The sequence below is a fragment of the Perca flavescens genome, chromosome 4, assembly GCF_004354835.1.
Source record: "Perca flavescens isolate YP-PL-M2 chromosome 4, PFLA_1.0, whole genome shotgun sequence".
Classification (NCBI taxonomy): Eukaryota; Metazoa; Chordata; class Actinopteri; order Perciformes; family Percidae; genus Perca; species Perca flavescens.
In genome coordinates this window covers 20161293-20179890 of record NC_041334.1, presented here as the reverse complement: position 1 = coordinate 20179890, position 18598 = coordinate 20161293, and the positions used below count along the sequence as shown (strand labels likewise).

The 18598-nt window shown below is 38.2% G+C and overlaps 1 protein-coding gene across 2 annotated transcripts; it reads left to right on the top strand.

Annotated features, from left to right (window-relative positions):
• The first annotated feature begins 297 nt into the window (after positions 1-297).
• Positions 298-15306, top strand: LOC114554032 (protein shisa-5). 2 transcript variants are annotated; one of them, XM_028575581.1, is made up of 5 exons: positions 298-461; positions 1688-1826; positions 2296-2432; positions 10845-11126; positions 11997-15306. In XM_028575581.1, the coding sequence occupies exons 1-5, from the start codon at positions 395-397 to the stop codon at positions 12170-12172; spliced, it is 801 nt and encodes a 266-aa protein (XP_028431382.1). In that variant the 5' UTR covers positions 298-394; the 3' UTR covers positions 12173-15306. The 2 variants fall into 2 exon arrangements, with proteins under 2 accessions (XP_028431382.1, XP_028431381.1); XM_028575580.1 differs by having other exon boundaries at positions 1685-1826.
• The last annotated feature ends 3292 nt before the right edge of the window (positions 15307-18598 follow it).

Sequence of the window (18598 nt, the reverse complement as noted above, 5' to 3'; positions counted from 1 at the left end):
ACCCCAGTACTTAGCTAAATGTACAGGTACAGTTGCACTAGAGACAGGGAGGACTGGGGGGCTGATGGGCCCAGCAGCTCATTTTCCAGCTAAGTCTCGGAGAAAGGACACCACAGCTCCCGACATAATGCATTTCTTCACTAAGGGTTACGTTATGGAAAACATGCTTAGCATAGTAATTCAACTTTTATAAAAAGACACAATGTTAAAGTAAAAAAACAAATAAATATAATGGTATTGTAAAAATATTATATCGGTACCCGGAACATGGGCGGGTCTTCGACTGAGTGACGCAAAGGTGTATAGACGATCTTTGCGGCGGCAGCTCGGTTCATATCTATGGGTCAGATCAGACGGTCGGAGGAGAATCGTTTCTAGGAGTCTTGAAGTAGCCATGGCGTCAGGCCTGCCCAGTGTTGTTGTGTTTGCTGTATGTGCGGTCCTGGCCACTTGTGTATTTGGTGAGTTTTCATTTTTAATCTCTAAACGGTCGTTGTTTTGTTCTTTGTCTCTCACATTTCCTTTACTGCAGTAACGTATGCTCAGTTAGCTAGAAACCGGTGCTCAAACAGACCAAAATCCGGGGCGATGTCAGTGACGTTAGCCTCGCAACTTAGAGCTGGAGAGTCTATTAGAGTGGCCGTTTGCTGTCCAAACATAGTTTTAATATTGTAACGTTAGCTTGTTTCAACTTGCAAATTGGGAGTCAACCGGATCCACGTCCATTTTTTTTTTTTTATGATTCGGTCAACACACCGAGATATTTAACGTGGCTATGGTCGTTGTAAATGTTTTGATATTTTCTATATCCTAGCTATAGCTATTGTCCAATATCTGATAATTTTAAATACAAATTACGTTTTGTCTTTTCATAAAACATCCATAATATATTGCAGTACTGTTACCGTTACTTGTGAAGATGACAATAACCCTTATTGATAAAGAAAATAAAGGTGGACAAAATATTAAAAATACACGTCAGAATAACGAAATACACCAGAGTTGAATCAAAACCTAGCTATACAGTTGTAAGAAAAACAACCGTTTAACTTTCATGAATATAGGATTCGTTGCAAAATTATTGCATTACAAATATTAGCCTAATTAGACTGTACATCTGCAACGAAGTATTGTTCTGATTACCAATTAGTTATTCTGTCTATAGGCTATGTCAGAAATCAGTGTAAAAAGTTCATTACAATTTTCAAGGTCTTACCACAAATTCACATTCGTTCTTTTTTGTTCCACCAACAGTCCAAAACCAAAATATATTAGTTAATTAACATATAAAGAAAAGCAGCAGCAACACACACACACACACACACACACACACACACACACACACATTGGAGAAGATGGAAGTATAGAATGTTTGCTTGAAAAACCCCCCCCCCCCAAAAAAAAACAATTAGTCAAAAATAGCTCCCTGTAACATTCTGTCCATTGCTTAATAGATTAATGGACTATTTTTTTCAGTTTAATTGGATTGCTCAAGACCTAGACCATCAACCTAAAATATGAACTCTTAAAGTTAGCAGTGATGCCTTTGTGAGTTGAGGCATGCATACATTTTCTTTCATGCTTTAGTTCCTATTTTACCCACTCTGGCAGTTCGTCACCACTACATCATTGTATTGAGTGGTAGCGAGGCTAACCTTTGCTGCCCCTCTCTGCTCTGTTACAGCAGATGACAAGGACTGTCAGGCCTTCAATAATCAACCATCCAAAAGATGCGATAAAAACTCTTTTTGCTGCGGTAGCTGTTCCAACCGGTACTGCTGTAAAGAATCTTTCTGGCGGTTTCCTGAGGATCAACAAGATGACTGGTATTCTATTTTTATTCTGTAATAGATGGTAAATTGCCTCTAAGTACAGTTCCTCGTTGTCCCTGTGTAACCTCAGTAGAGATGTGTCGTTGCAGCCTGTTATGCAAAGATCATGCAGTCAAGCAACAGGAAACTAGTACAACAAGTAGTGTCTTCCGGTGCACGACCACCGACATGAAGCTAATGTGTGAATCAACTGCAGCTTGCAGCTGAAGTCTCCTTTAACATAACAGATTAATAAAATGTTCACCTTACATGCCTGATGTCCTTTTGCAGATCACAATTTCTCAGTTGTGATAATTGCAGAATGGATAGTTGTCATGACAAATATTGTGTATTAATAACATTTACTATCATTAGTGGTATGAGTGCTAAATAAATTAATATTGTTGTCTATTATTCTGTACCAGGGAGGTAATGGCAACAAAAATATTGTTGTGCATGATTTTTTCTTTGTTTCTTTTTTAAGTGTTACCTTTGGAAGTTATTCCTCACCAATGCCCATGATCTTTGGTATTGGTGGCACCATCACTATTTTGCTCATCTTCATCTGCTGCTGTGTCTGTCCCTGCTGCTGCCTGTACAAGATGTGCCGCAAGCCAAGACGTAAGTATCCCTCCACTAGCAATGCAATCCGTCTGTTGTTATTGATTATGCTTTTTAGCATGATTATGATTTTATTTCTTTTGGCCAGGATTTTGACCGCCTTGATATTCACAACGGCTAATGTTTCAGGAGCTCGAAACAGGCTGGGGTGTGATTTATTAATTTGGTAGACTTAAAGTAGTAGGCACCAAGATGTGGATGCAAACATTATTGTATCTGTGTGTGACACTTAGGCCTGTCACCATAACAAAGTTTGCTGGACGATAAATTGTCACAGAAATTATTGCAATAAACAATAATATTGTCGTTGAGAGACCATTTTCATCTAATATAATGATAATGGCATAATAATGCAGGTATACCTTTTCAAGACTCAATAAACTTTTATTTCTAAAGAATATTTAACACTGGAACTGGAAGACATTTTTAATATCCACAATAAATGAACAAAACAACCAAAACCAATAAATAAAATGGACTCTCAGTCTCTGTTAACAAAAAAATGCACTGGAATAAAAACCAAACACAATCAAAACGTTAACGTTACCTGAAAACAGCGTGTAGTTTCTTTTTAGCATCTCACATCACACTTTCAGTCACTATGACCACTACTACTACGGTCAGAAACATTGTACCAAAATATGAACAATAACGTCGCTGTCAACAGGCTTATCTGCTAATGTTAGCTACCGACCGTTAGCTTGAAATCATCCAGCAAATAGACGGTACCGTAGTCCGTAGGGTGCCGTTATCTGAAACCGGTGATTTGACGTCACCGCTCATTTTACACACAGTTTAACAACAAAGCAAAACGCTGAGTGAACATTACTAGCTACGTTTTTCATATTGGTTTTGAGCGGTATGCACCCCCACTAACCTGGAAATCGGTTTTGAAACAGTAACGTTAATACAACGTGTCGGAAGGAATACAGCGTCTCCTGCAGTGGGGAGTCAAAGGCAGAGGGACCGTCACCGCAGTGTTCGCTGACTGATACCGTGGAAAATTATTGAGCTCATTTTTATTTATCATGCGATTAATTGCGATTAAAACACAGCCTAGTGGCACTGATGCCTCATTTTGTTTGGAATTTTCTGAATGGTCTCCATAATTAGTAGCCAAATCTTAAGCAACAGAAAACCCCTCAAAGTGACCACTTGGGAAGAAACTTTTATTTTTTTTTTTTATCGGCAAAGCCTCATCTTCCTCTTCTGTGGAAGGACGAAAGAAAGACATAATTTTGCTGCCACCTCACAGTTGGTGGACAGCCCAACGTTGCTGCTACAGTACCTGCTAGGTAACAAAAAAGATAAGGGGTAATTCAGCTTTCTTAATGACAAGGTGGCATGAGGAACTACTTGAACAGGTTAACACAGAAGATGTTGAACAGGTGTAGGATGAACAGAAACTTAAATAGGTGCCAAAGGGAATTAAAAAATATTTAAGGTATTTAATTATCTGGATGCTAATCCAGATAATTAAGATGCTCCAATCTTGTTATTTTAATGAGTAGTTTCTCAATTGATTGAAGAAAATGTACAATATTATTGAATCACAATATGAAATTACAGATAATGTAATAGAGGAGTCCAGGATATCCTATTATCCATTCATTGATGCCACTGCCAATAACTCATACCATCTTTTATGTAAAAAAAAATAAAATAAAAATAACATCAGTGTTTATGGTACTATCATGTCATTGCTGCATTCTCTCTGCAGACTTAACCTAACCCTGAAAACAAATGTACTCCTACTTTCAACCCTACCGGACTCTTTTCCTTAAATGAACGATTTAAGATGCTAAATAACAGTTTAATCCTTTCAACTGTATTGTGAGAATCAACTTAAAATCACTTGCAAAAAAGGGTGTATTAAGAATTAGTAATTAGTGACCTTTTCCTCAAAGATACTTAAGACAGATTCTTTATGAAGATTACGGATATACATTCACTGGTTCCATCTTTTTAAATGGGAATATTTACTGGTTTTCTTAATCTGTTATTAAGTAAACTAAACATTTTTGGGGTTTTGAATTTTGGGCAGGACAAAGCAAAAATACAGTACAGGCCAAAAGTTTGGACACACCTTCTCATTCAATGTGTTTCTTTATTTTCATGACTATTTACATTGTAGATTTTCACTGAAGGCATCACAACTATGAATGAACACATATGGAATTATGTACTTAACAAAAAAGTGTGAAATAACATGTCTTATATTTTAGATTCTTCAAAGTAGCCACCCTTTGCTTTTTTTGATAACTCTGCAAACCCTTGGTGTTCTCTCAATGAGCTTCATGAGGTAGTCACCTGAAATGGTTTTCACTTCACAGGTGTGTTTTGTCAGGCTTAATTAGTGGATTTTTTTCTCCTTATTAATAAAAAAGCAAAGGGTGGCTAGTTTGAAGAATCTAAAATATAAGACATGGTTTCAGTTATTTCACACTTTTTTGTTAAGTACATAATTCCATATGTGTTCATTCATAGTTTTGATGCCTTCAGTGAGAATCTACAATGTAAATAGTCATGAAAATAAAAAGGAAACGCATTGAATGAGAAGGTGTGTCCAAACTTTTGGCCTGTACTGTATGTCAACTTAGGCTCTAGAAAATTGTGATGGGCATCTGTCAACATTTTATGGACCAAACAAATGAATCAGTTAGTCAAGAAAACAATAAGTATATTAGTTGCTAATTAAAATAAATTTAAAATTTGTTCCTGGGGACATTTAATGTGCTCACGCAACATGTCACTACATATTCCTAACACACAAACCATGAACAGTGACCAGGTGTTAGTATCAGTTAGGTATTATTATATAAATTAACATTTAGTCAAACCAGTAAGTATTGTGTTGACAGCATGTGTCGCTGCTTCTGCAACATGTAGCTACACATACGTGCGTAGGTTTCCTGCACACAATCAACAAGTAGCACATTTATGAGTCGCTGACTGTCTGTTGGCAACTTCTCAACCTACGTAAAATGCAGTGTTGGATTTTTTTGGGGGTTGTTTTAATGAAGAAGCCAGACTCTTGGTTTCCAGTGTGTTGGAGTATTTGTCCGTCTGGTTTTGAAAACTGAACATCAGTGGACTCATTTCAGGTCTGTTGGCCCACCCACCACATGACTTTCATTACTGCAGTGATTTAGTCTTACCAATAGCACAGACATTGAGACACAGAACATTCCCAAAATCACTGGGATATGTGACACAAAGAAGTACTTTATTCAGTGAAGTAAACTCTGTCCAGAGCTGTGAAGTTCCTGACATTTGTGTTTGTTATCATTATGCATGCAGTGCAGTGTTTTACTTAGCTTTTTAGTGATCTTCTGTGGTGAGCAGTGTTGATGACCCAGTATGGTCATCAGTGATATTTGCTATTTGGAGTTTGTGCCAAACTTGAACACTACTGTAGTTCCATCACCGGAAAGATCACGCCCTTACTAAATTTATCCTGCTGTTAAACAAGTAGGGGCCTGTTCATTTTCAATGATATGAATTAAGTCATAGATGTGATAAAAACCAGCCGTGTATGTTTAAAACAGTTCTATGGAAATCTATGGTTTTTATGTATATTGTTATTGTCAACAAATCCCTTAAAAAAAGAGTAAGACCAAAACCATTAATCAATTGATCATATTAACGTGTATTGTCTGTGTAGCCAGAGTCTTATATGGCTCATTCCTGTGTGGTAAACACGTGCATGTATCACAGCATTGCACGGAGGGACATGTTTCTTATTTACCAAGAACAAGGGCAATGTAGTTTATTTAAGCCGTAGCTCACGACAGGCCGTGGTATGTTGTGCTTATATCACAGCTAAGGGAAAGTGAGCTATTCTTTTATAAAACAGTCATCAAGTATGGCAATATGAAAATAAAAGCCACATTCTAATGTATTTAGATGTTTATTAATAAATAATCATGTTCACAATAAAATAGGCCCTCCTGGGCTGGTTTTCTGCCTACACGTACCGAGGCGGTTGCCATGGAACGCAGTGCAGGTAATGTTAGCCTACACTAGCAGCTAGCATGGGCTATTTGTTTTGTTTAATGCTAAATAAATTCATACAATAACATCAACAAACTAACTAACTGATGCAGCGGTAGAGCAACTCCCATCTTATGCAAGGTAAAATTGCTGTTTTTGTCAATGAGTTCTGGTGGATTTGAGAGAATGCATAACGGACACATTATAGGTTTACAAAGTGAAAAAGCCCAAAGTCCACCCCAAAGGGACTTACCATCTTCCAGAGAAAACACTGTTCACAAACTGCTCCAAACAGCTCTGTTGTAGTCCAGCTTTTACTTCCGTGATGAACGTGCGTCACTTTGTAATGCATGTTACAGTTTTTTTACAATCACTTTGCTACTAATTTCAGAACCTTGACGTCATTTTTCAAAACTCTAGACACAAAACTCACAATCAATGATCAAAATACACATTTTTCAAAACTCTAACACTTTTTTCAATTGCTTGGATACAATACACATAAACAAAAGATAATTTGTTCATTTAACAAAGATCACTTTTTCAATATGACACAACTTAACATCAAAGTACTACTATTTCAAAAAGCAATTCACACATTACATTTCAGATAATTGTCTATTCATTTCATTACAATCATCTACCTATCAATCCATACAACTACTCAAAATGATAAATAACTGTTGCATTACTCTTAATGCATAGTCGTATGGAAACAGACAAACAATATTCCATGTTTAGATCATGAAAGTTTCAAGATAACGAGATTCATTGTCACCAGTTAGCATGGAGCATGAACCAATTAGAATACAGTATCTATGGATGTAATATTTCATCATCATTCTTTACTGTAATGTACTACTATGGTCCCATGTACTACCTTCACTGTACTGTACTACTGTTTACCAGACACTGTTTCTATGGTCCCATGTACTACCTTTACTGTACTGTACTACTGTTTACCAGATACTGTTTCTATAGTACCATGTACCAACTTTTCAGACTATTTACAGTATTTACAGTATTGCACTGTATGGATTCAGGCCCTTGGAATTTCTTGTCCAATTCTTCCAACTCGCTACTGATGATTGAGATATATAATTTACAGTCGTGAAAAAATTAGGACACCCATGCTAAAGTTGACTAAAAAGAGGAATAAAAAAATCATCTTTTGCAAATTGATCTTAATGCCTTAATTAAAAAAATGAGGAAAAATCCAATCTTTAAGGACACCAATTTTCTTTGTGAATGAGTAATGTATCGTAAATAAATAAATGTTCTTCCTTAAAATACAGGGGGCATAAATAAGTAGACACCTATGTTAAATTCCCATAAAGGCCGGCAGATTTTTATTTTTAAAGGCCAATTATTTCATGGATCCAGGATACTATGCATCCTGATGAAGTTCACTTGGCCTTTGGCATTAAAATACCCCCACATCATCACATACCCTTCACCATAACCCCCCCATCATCACATAACCTTCACCATACCCCCCCACATCATCCCATACCCCCACATCATCACATACCCTTCACCATACCTAGAGATTGGCATGGGGTACTTTCCATAAAATCATCTCTATATGCAAATTAAACCATCTAGACTAACTGAAATCAAACTATGTATGTATGTATGTATCTATGTATCACATCACATTGGTCTGTAGTATTCTCTCTACTACTGCAGTACTTTTACAGGGATGTATTTACTTGTAGTACCATAATGAAACATGTATCACCTATTTTGTACTACAATATTTAATGATTGTACGAACGATGACCCAGTGAAATTATGGGTAGCTTGTGTGTGGGTGATCTAAAGTAATGTTTCAATGGTATTTCACAATATATTTGTTTTTTGAACCAGTGATTGTGCAAGTGCAAGACTTCTTTAGAGATATGAATGCACAATCCAATGTTTTGAACATTGGATAGCCTGTGTTACAAGTGATGACTGTTGTGAGTTTTGTGTCTAGAGTTTTGAAAAAATCACATCGAGGTTATGAAATTAGTAGCAAAGTGATTGTAAAAAAACTGTATAATGCTCGCCTAGCTGCTAGAATTGCACTCCCTCATACTCTGCAACTGACAAGCTAGCAGTACTTACTGCGCATGTGCAACTCCCAACAAAGATGGTACAGAAGTGTTATGCCTCACTCTGTAGCTAAAACAGAGAGATCAACACACAGGGTGAAAAGAGGAGCTGCAGCAATGTGCAGTACAACAAATATATGATGTTTTCTGAAAATTAAACCACATAAACCTATTCTGGTACAACCTCTAAATACAATTGTGAACCTGAAAATGAGCTTAGTATGAGCTCTTTAAAGATTTACATTTCAGTAGGAACCAATGGGCTTCCAGCTGAGCACCACGGACTGGATTAGTTCACAGTAACAGAAATACAGAAAATCGCCGGCCTCATTCCTAATAATATAATTTTAAATGATCTTGTATTCTTTAATCTTCATACTATTAACATTAACACGTACTTTATTTTCATGTTTCTGCTACAGAGTTGTGATTTGCATCCTTGTTGCCTTATATGCAGGTCTTGTATGCCTCTGAGCAGCAGACACTTAAGTTAAAGAATTCAAGGGTTTTTGAAATAAGACGTAAGAATCAAACTCAACCGGTCTTAATGTGCGAAAGCCCCCCTATCATAAAGTCTTACTACACAAAGTAAGCTTACAGTAGCTTTATGACCTTGCTTCATCCAAGCTTCTGTCTTTCATAGTTCCATCTACATCTCAGATCTAGATCAAAACAATATGGGATGAATTCTTTCTTTGCCTCTGTCAACCAAATGTCGTTCATTACTAAAAGTTTGAGTAATCTTGCAGAGAGACACAAAGACAATGAACCTCATGCATATGATGAACAGAATATTATTTTTGCAAGTATAGTATGTTTTGGTTATATGGTTTTGATATTTTTAGTTTGGCGACAGACACCTTTACAAAGTGTTTACAGTATTAATGCACATTACCAGGGAAAAATCTTTCCACGCCTTGTTTTTTATGAGCTTTGTGCAATCACAGAAAGACAGCCTACATCCTGTTTTCTCCATTACATAAGGGTGGATTTAGCTCAAGTTTATGTCTCTATAATACTCCAACTCAGTGCTTCTGCTGCTAGATTTCTACTTTTGCTCATTTCTCATCCCAGTGCTTAGACTTGATATCACTTATCTGTTTTGTATTGGCACTTGAGCGGTTACACCATAGTCAATACTACCCTGGCCATTCCTGTCAGTTTGCTTTTTAAAGCCAGCTGGTTCAGGTTTTGCCATGCAGCGACTCAGCTCTGGCAGAGAGAGCACTAGGCTAAAAAAAAAAAAGTGGATTCCCCGACTTTGGCTGTTGCAGGCTGGGATCACATCCAGGAATGTGAGAGCTCCACCTCTTGTGACTCATTGTTTCCACAACAACCACAATGGGGGGAAAACTCAAGACCATGCCACGTCATTTAGAGGAAGTGGTCATGATGACTCCCGCTCCCATATGGTGGGGGAGTGACTGACTGACACACACACACACACACACACACACACACACACACACACACACACACACACACACACACCCACACACACACACACACACCTTTCCTCAGAATTTACACTTATATTGGAAACATTAGAATCCCTGCAAGGGTGGTATTTACATTTTATATCAATTTAGCAAGTCCAAAAAGCACACACTGCTGCTCATGAAGCTTAATTTGTGTAAAGCTGAAATTATACCGTCCTCCAAGCAGATAGTATAAACAGTCCTACTATGCACCCGTGGTGGTGGCAGCTGTCCGTGTACGTTCCCGTTCTGGAGCATAATCGTGCCCTAACAAGAAATTAGCTGAAGTTGACTTACTGAACATTTTTCTTCTCTTGTCTGGATTTTGGCAGCTGGGCAGTCAGAGGAAACTGTTAAGAGAGATTTTAGTGTGTAAACTAGTTTAGTGCTAACATTGGCTAACATTGTTTGGCTTGTGGAACAACAAATTTATTATCTGTATGATATATGGACTTCTCTTTTGTTGTAATGGTGTAATACTTACCATTTTGTAATTCTCTGTGTAATTGGTGGTGGAGGTCACGCTTTGGAAATTAATGCTGGTTAACCTTGTGACTTACGCTGCATGTTATTTTGGGCAGTTTTATATTGCGGTTAGTCGGTATGTCAACCCTTACTGGTCTCATTTACCATGTTAACCAGCATTAAATCATGATTTCCCAGTTTACCAAACAATCAGCTGAGACCATTTGCTTTTGTTAGTCAAAGCTGTTTTAATTTAGTCCTTCATTTATTCATTGCTCTGCATAACCTCCCATCACTTCAACTGAGACTGTGATTGGACCTCCTACCTATCTTATATCGTCCGTATTTTAAATGTGTTTCTGTGTTGATTTTGCTTACAGCTGTGTTAACTACCACCACCCACACAACAGTGGTCACCAGCGCTCCTCAGCAGTACCCCCAGCAGCCAACTGCAACACCTGGGCAGCCTCAGTCCTACCAGGGGGCCCAGTATCAACCCTACCACCCCGCACCAGTGCAGCCAGGTTACGGAGCCCAGCCCATGCCCCAGGGCTACGGAGCCCAGCCAATGCCCCAGGGCTACGGAGCGCAGCCCATGCCAACACCACCCTACCATGGGCAACCGTTCATAGCTGCACCACCACCAACATATCAGGAAGCCAGTGAGTGTGGATTTTTTATAACCTAGGCAAAGCTGCAAGTGTGATTGTGACTACAGCCGGGGACAACTTCCCTTTTTATAACACCCTACCAGTATTTATGTTGTTAACAGAAACCTTTGTGAGCTATGAGGAAATGTTCAGGCATCGATGAACTGGAAATGACAAACTGGATTAGACTAAAACTAACAAAACTCAAATGACTAAAATGTAACAAAAACTAATGAACATGTTTGTCAAACAACTACAACTAAAAATCAATCAGAATCAGCTCGCAAAATAAACACTGCACCTTTGAAGACCAGCTGAACTTTAACAGTAACCACTACAACTTTCTGAAAGTGGTAGACAACAAGTTTGAATTTGTTCTGACAGCCTTCCCTCTCAGAGATTCATCTTAATGCTTAAAATGAACATGTAGATGAACCCAAGTTCTTCATATCCCAACTAAAGTTAATACACTCTTTTTTTTTTTTTTTTTCTTCTTTTTTTTAATAATAGTTGTCTGTGTACTTTTTAAAATGTATCTGCAGGGAATGGACAGAAATTAAGTTGATGATTACATAGTGTTTTCTTTTAAAAACGCACAGCATACTAAAAAAGAAAAGAAAAACGTATAAAAGCGCCCTTTACGACACTGTAGCTTTAAAAAAAAATATTATGCAAGTTTGGTGCTTCAGAATACCATCAGTCGGAAGTGGAGGTAGAATTATCGCTGCTGATATAAAGTTTGGTATTGTCTGGATTTTGTAAAAAAAGGGGAATGAAACATTTATGGTTACTTTGTTTGACAGAACTGAACTTGTGGTTACTGTTGAAGCATTTTCAACCCTTTCATCCTCTCATCCTGCCATGTTTTCTTTTTGTGTACAGTCGGTCCTGGCTTCCATCCCAACCCGATGCCTTACAGCCAGGCTGCATTCACCCCCGGCCAGCCAGCGTACCCTCTGCAGCCTCCTGTCCAGCCGCAGCCCAACGCTCCACTCCCACCCACAGGCTACCAAGCCCAGCCAGCGTACAACCCTGATTATGTTGCTCCGCCACCCTAGACTGGATAATGAACCGTACTGCCACACTCTTAGCCACTTTAAAAGTGCTGCAACATTTTCAATCTTGGCAGAACTGGAAATGTGTAATCTGAATCAAAATGCGTCTTGTGTTTGGGTGGTTAAATATGGGAATGTTATGACACATTTGTAGTTGTTGTGCAAGTTGCCAAGTGAAAATGTTGATACCTCTCAGCTTGTATTGCATGGACTTACAATATAGAAGTGGTGAGATTATTATTTTTTTTTAAATATTTCTTAGAGGCTCCATATTATCATCTTGGTAAATGACACATAAAACTACTGAGTCTGTTTTTAAAAGAGTAGACATTTTCCAGCCTTCTGAACATGCCTCAACACCTCCCTTCTGGTCCCCATCGATACTATGCCCCGGCCAAACCTGCCTGACCTCTTCATTCACCATCTACAGGGATTGCAATTAAACTCAGGGGTCAAACTTTGGAAGGTTTTTGGTAGTCACGGGCATAATTGCATTGCTTTTCTGCCAGTATTTCAAACTGATAAAAGTGCTTTAAACCTTTTTTTATGTACTTTATAAGGCTGTATATGTGTTACTTGGGAACAAATCAAGTCCAAAGTGTGTAATACTTCTCACTAGAAGATGTAACATGGAAAGGATCCATTAGTCAGGTTTCCATCACATATTTTTATGTTCATTTTGTAGTACTCCATTAGAAAAGCTGAATTAACTTTAACCTCAATTGCGCTCACTTGAGGTGGTTTTGCCTTTTGTTGAGAAAAAGTTAATGCACTAAATGGGATATGGAAACGCCTTTGCAGAATATTCCCATAACGTGTCTTCCTTTCCGGACATCATGAAACATGGCCAATACAATACAAAGAACAAATGTTCAAAACAGGAGCACACCTCGTACAGCGTTCTTGTTTTTCTTCAGTTAGATGGTGTTACTTTAACTGCAGCAGTACTTTCTGTTGCAGTTTCCACAGCAGCATGGAGAGCCACATAGCTGAGTATCATGGTAGTAACCATCCGTCTCCCAGTAGCTGCTACAGTAATCAGCTGTAACATGTAAAACATAAGGTTACGGTGAAGAGTAGCGAGGGTGAGAGGTTAACTACCTACCTAAGCACCTACACCATTTAGAACTGTCCAATTAAACCAAATTCCTGATCGCTCTGTTCCCTCTGATTCTGTCATAAATGGGTTAGATGGCCAAGGTGACTTGCTTTGTTTCCAGTTAGCAATCTTAACTTCTGCTACTATTTTCACTGGTGGTGATTACAACTAGGCATAGCCTATAGTGTCGACATCTGACAAAACTATGCTGTAGCCGCTGTTTGTTCCATCACCAAAAACCAGTTTATGGAAACCTGCCTAATTCACATTTCAAATTTGCTTGACAATTGAATAGAAACTTGGCTATTGTCAGTTGACTAACTTTTAAGATAAAGGGTCTTCTTTTAACCCTCCAGCAAAAGGGAACGTTCATCATGTTAATTCAACAAAATAAGCCTCGCACATAATGCATGTAAATGGGAGATTTCATTTGAAGTGATGTCTCCTTTTTTTCTCAGGTTGTTTTCATTCATTGTTTTCATCTTACAACATAATCGCGTATCTGAACTGAAATGCATCGGCAGCTTTGAATGAAATAACCAAAGGAGTATTTTTTTTCTTTTTAATTAACCAAACATCCACAAAACAATACAAATGTTATACTTACAAAATGCAAGAAACAATTGGGCCTTTTAAGCCACATTACGTTTATCAAACTTAAGTGTGCATGTCATTATTAACAACAGTTTCAAGGCACAATGCGTAGGATTTTCCTAAAAAAACAAAACAATGTATTGACTAATACAAAAATCCCAATCATCACCCAATAGACGTGTGTGGTGGTTTCTGTATCTGCATCTTCCTTTTTCGCTGTGTTTGGGATGTTTCTGGGCGTCAACATTTCTAAAAACGTAGCGACCAGGTTCCAGATCGTAAGCACGCAAACGGCGCAGAGAAAACTCTGAAAATTTAGCGAGTCGAAACGCCAAAGCAGTCAAAGCTTGTTCCAAAACGAGAGGGGTTTCTGGAGTTGTCCTTACCCGCTGCCAGGCAGCGTAACCCTCGTTGAGCGGGGGAGGAGGTTCAAACTTTGAAAGTTGCTTTTACAAACCGCAACCGACAAATTCTACTCATTCTACCATTCTACTCATGCATTTTTGCTTTGTCTTTTTCACATTGTGTCGTGTTACTTTTACTTGACTGTCATCATAAAGGCTTACATTCACTTCAACCTGCCATATTCTGCAGCCTTTCAACTTTAGTTACAACCCAAACTGTGCATGTTATGAATCTTTAAAGGTCATCATTTTGTATTTAGTGTTGTGTTTTTATTCTGGAAATGATCACCTTTGCCTATATTTGACTGCACCGGCATAGCAGTCAAGTTTGAATAAGTAGTCTGTTCTTGTTTTACTAACTAAACTAATAGGCCTTCCTTGCCCTGCTTTGCCACTTTTGCTTTCTGACAACTGAAATGACTTGAAAACTGTTTAGCTAAATTGACTGGAGAAGTGCAGTCACAGCTCATATGACGAGACATTGATCTTTTGAGACACCCTGAGTTTTCAACTTCTTCTATTTGGACTTTGGTTGTGGTCATAGTATCACTAGTAAATCCTTCAGAATGACCTTCAGTCACATCTAAGCTTTTACCAGCTGACATATAGGACATGCCAGCTAATGAAAAGGGCCTACATGTCCTCACATCTGTAATTTGCAAAACCGTTCATTTGTGAGGAATATGCATATGTTTCTTACAGCGGCCATGCGATTTGTCTGTGTACTTCCTCGTAACCTTGCCTTTTGTGTAAAATCTGTCTTTATAAATGTGCTCTGCCTGTGATTTCAGTCTTTTGGTCGGTGTTGCTTCTTCAACGTGACTTTAGTTAGTGTTTTATTTGTGTGTGTATGTGTGTGTGGATTATAGCCATTGTTGTTCTTTATAAAAGACATGCCAGCAGAGATGTATTCTTGTTCCATCTGTTTCTTGTCCAAGAGTAATTGTCACTGATGCTACTTTGACAATATATGTAGATTACTTATTTTGTTAAAGCCCCACCACTTCTGCAGAGTTCAATAAAATGTATATTTTCTTTTCCCCCCAACTTTGGTTATTGAACTTTCAGAATAGATGGTGATAACTCAAAGTGCACTTATGTCTACACAAGACAACTAAAAAAGAATATTAGATTACTAAAAAAAATGAATACAAAACACGACTAAGGTACAGAAAATATATACATTTCATGTGTGTAGCCCCAAATCACATTTATCCCCGAGTGTCTTTACAATCTGTACAATGTATGGCATCTTCTATCTTTAGACCCTCAGATAAAACAGAAGAGAATAGGTTTTGGACATCGAGAACCGGTTCAAAAATTCCGTCATTTTTTTATTGGTATCATTTAAAAAAAAGAAAATTAAAATCTGATCATGTGCAAGTTTTGGTTTCTGTACCGGCCACTGTACTTCCAGGCAGTTCACAGTAAGCGGCGCTCTAGTGTGGCTTGATTTTATTTTTGAAAAAAAACTGTAAATCACCATTGAATCAAAATATAATTTTCCTCTGTGAAATAAGAATGCAACCCGTTTCAACTCCACCTCTCAAAGAATTAGAATTGAGAATCAATAAGAACCGTAATCGAAAGGAAGGATCAGAATTGGATTCAAAATCATTAAAATGAAAACAATGCCCAACCCTAGTGAAGAGGGTAAATTAAATTACTCTGTCGATCAATGTAGTATAAGACATGTACATTAAGAATTGACTTATCTTAGCCTAGAATAAAAACAGAACACCAACACCCAATATCATTTTAGTTTTTTTTTTATATATATATTAATGAGCTAACTTCTGTGTGTAAAAGGGAAAATTGGACTTTGCCTTAATATGACTAAAAATATAATCAAAATGATATTTTGATGTACATTAATTGAGGGTGGGGAGGGGGAAGTTGTGAAATGTGGATGGAAAGTGCCAAAATAGAAAGTTGTCATCTAGTCTTGCATTTCCTGACCTTACGCCACAGTGCTGTGTAGTAAAGTTGTCATCTGTCTCTGGGTGGGGACAGATGACAGGAAAAGAAACTGATCTGTAGCAGTGCTACAGTAGATCTACCTGTGGCCTGATATTCTACACAAGTTGGTTTCAATTTCATGGGTTTCATTTATTACCATAAAGGCAAATCCATGAAAACCTTGCAAAAAAAATGTACATTTGAACTGAACGTGTGCACATAAAGAGAGGGGAAGCACAGCTAGTGTGCTATTTGTTGTATTTTGGCTATACATGTAAATGCAACATTTCTTGTCTTGTTTGTTTTGATGTTGCCGTCTTGGCCTGCTCACATAAGAAAAACGTAGCAGTACTAGGATTTACAACAAAACATTTCTTTAAATGCTGCACTCCCTTTTGCAAAAATATTTCATTAATCGGTCAGTGGCAAGTCTTTGTCATTAAATGAGGAATGCTGTTGGGCTACTTGCTATAGGGTGGGACAGATAGACAGGGTAAAACAATAGTCTCACTGCAGAGGTTGAGTAATTTCCTTACACTACATTATAGCACTTACGGTTTCAAGTGTCTTGTCCAGTCTTGTGTGTGTTCTATGTGTGATCCTGCTCCCGGCTGTATGGGCTGAGTTTTAATTTGCTGTTTTTTCAACAGGTTTAGGCTGGTTGGGACTTCCTCGGTTACACACAATCAGTCACAAAATGAAACCAATATGACCCAATCAAGTTAGATCAGTTCCTTATCAGGTGCCACCGTTTCACAACTTCTCTTGCAGTGACACATGCTTTAAAGTCTGTTTATGTATCTTCAACTAGTTTAGCTGTTTATCTTATCAATGATGTGTAGGTGCTTAACCTCTCACCCTCGCTACTCTTCACCGTAACCTTATGTTTTACATGTTACAGCTGATTACTGTAGCAGCTACTGGGAGACGGATGGTTACTACCATGATACTCAGCTATGTGGCTCTCCATGCTGCTGTGGAAACTGCGACAGAAAGTACTGCTGCAGTTAAAGTAACACCATCTAACTGAAGAAAAACAAGAACGCTGTACGAGGTGTGCTCCTGTTTTGAACATTTGTTTTTACAGGATTAGAAACAATATGAGCATTTTTAAGAAATTAAAATAGCTTTTTTCAGTGTTGTTTTCACCCAGGCCTAGCTATTACAAATATAAGCCATATTGCTATTCTTCTGGGAAGCATCTTAGGGTCTATTCTTCCTATTATCCTGTGTGTGGGTCTCATCATCTGCTGTGTGGCTCCTTGCTGTTCTACAAGTGTCAAAAAGGACACAACCGGAGGCCCCAAAGGAGGACACATTTTTGGTTACAGTTTAGTTTGTGAAGGCAACTAAGTCTCAAACCTTTTTTATGTACTACTGTGTGTGCAAACGACCACAGTTAAAGGGTTAGTTGGTCATTTTGGGAAATCAATTATTAGCTTTCTGGCTGAGCGTTAGATGAGAAGAATGATACCACTCTCATATGTGTTTGGATGCTAAGCTAAATTTAAAGTTACGGCCAGCAATATAGCTTAGCATAAATACTGGAACCAGGTGGAAACAGCTAGCCTGGCTATGTTTAAAGGTAATCAAATCTACCTAACACCACCTCTAAATTTCACTGACTAACCGTTGTATCTTCACAGTTTTATAGGCAGTTATATGCCAGATATTTGCTGGTCGCCACCAGTTGCCAGGCAGCCAGCAGGACCAGTAACTTTTTAAAATCTCTACTGGTTGCCTGGCAACTGGTCCCAACCAACAGTTATCTGTCACATAACCTCCCATAAAACTGTGATTTCACGTTTTTACACGTTAGTGTTTGTACGGATAAAAAAGAAAAAAAGAAAAACGATGCAAAGTGTTAATTAGTGAGCTTTTAAGGGGCCAACCAACTCTCAGCAGGGAAGGTGAATAGCAAATAGCATATTTCCCAAAATGTCAAACCTTTCTTTTAATAAAAAACCTGATCTTTTGTTTCACTATATAGTGGCACACTTTCTCAGTCAACAAATCACAGAATATTGGTACCTTATTTTCAAGCCAAACTCAGTCTACGACTTACCTCTAGCTGCGAGAAACACCCTCACCGTAGTCAACGTGCTACAGCAGCCACTCGCTCCCTCCGGACATCAGCTGTCCTACCCAGGTTACCAGCCTGTACCTGCCCAGACTGGATATGGAGGCCTGCCCTTCCCTACAGCACCTACACTGCCATCATACATGGAAGCTAGTGAGTTATTTCATGGCATTTATAAACTTAGAGGTGGCTGGTACATTTTAGACTGAATCAACCTGGGAGGAACATACAGTACAGGTGTAGCAGGTTTGGTTGATATCACCCAGTTGTCTAAGCCAGTCCACCTGGATGTT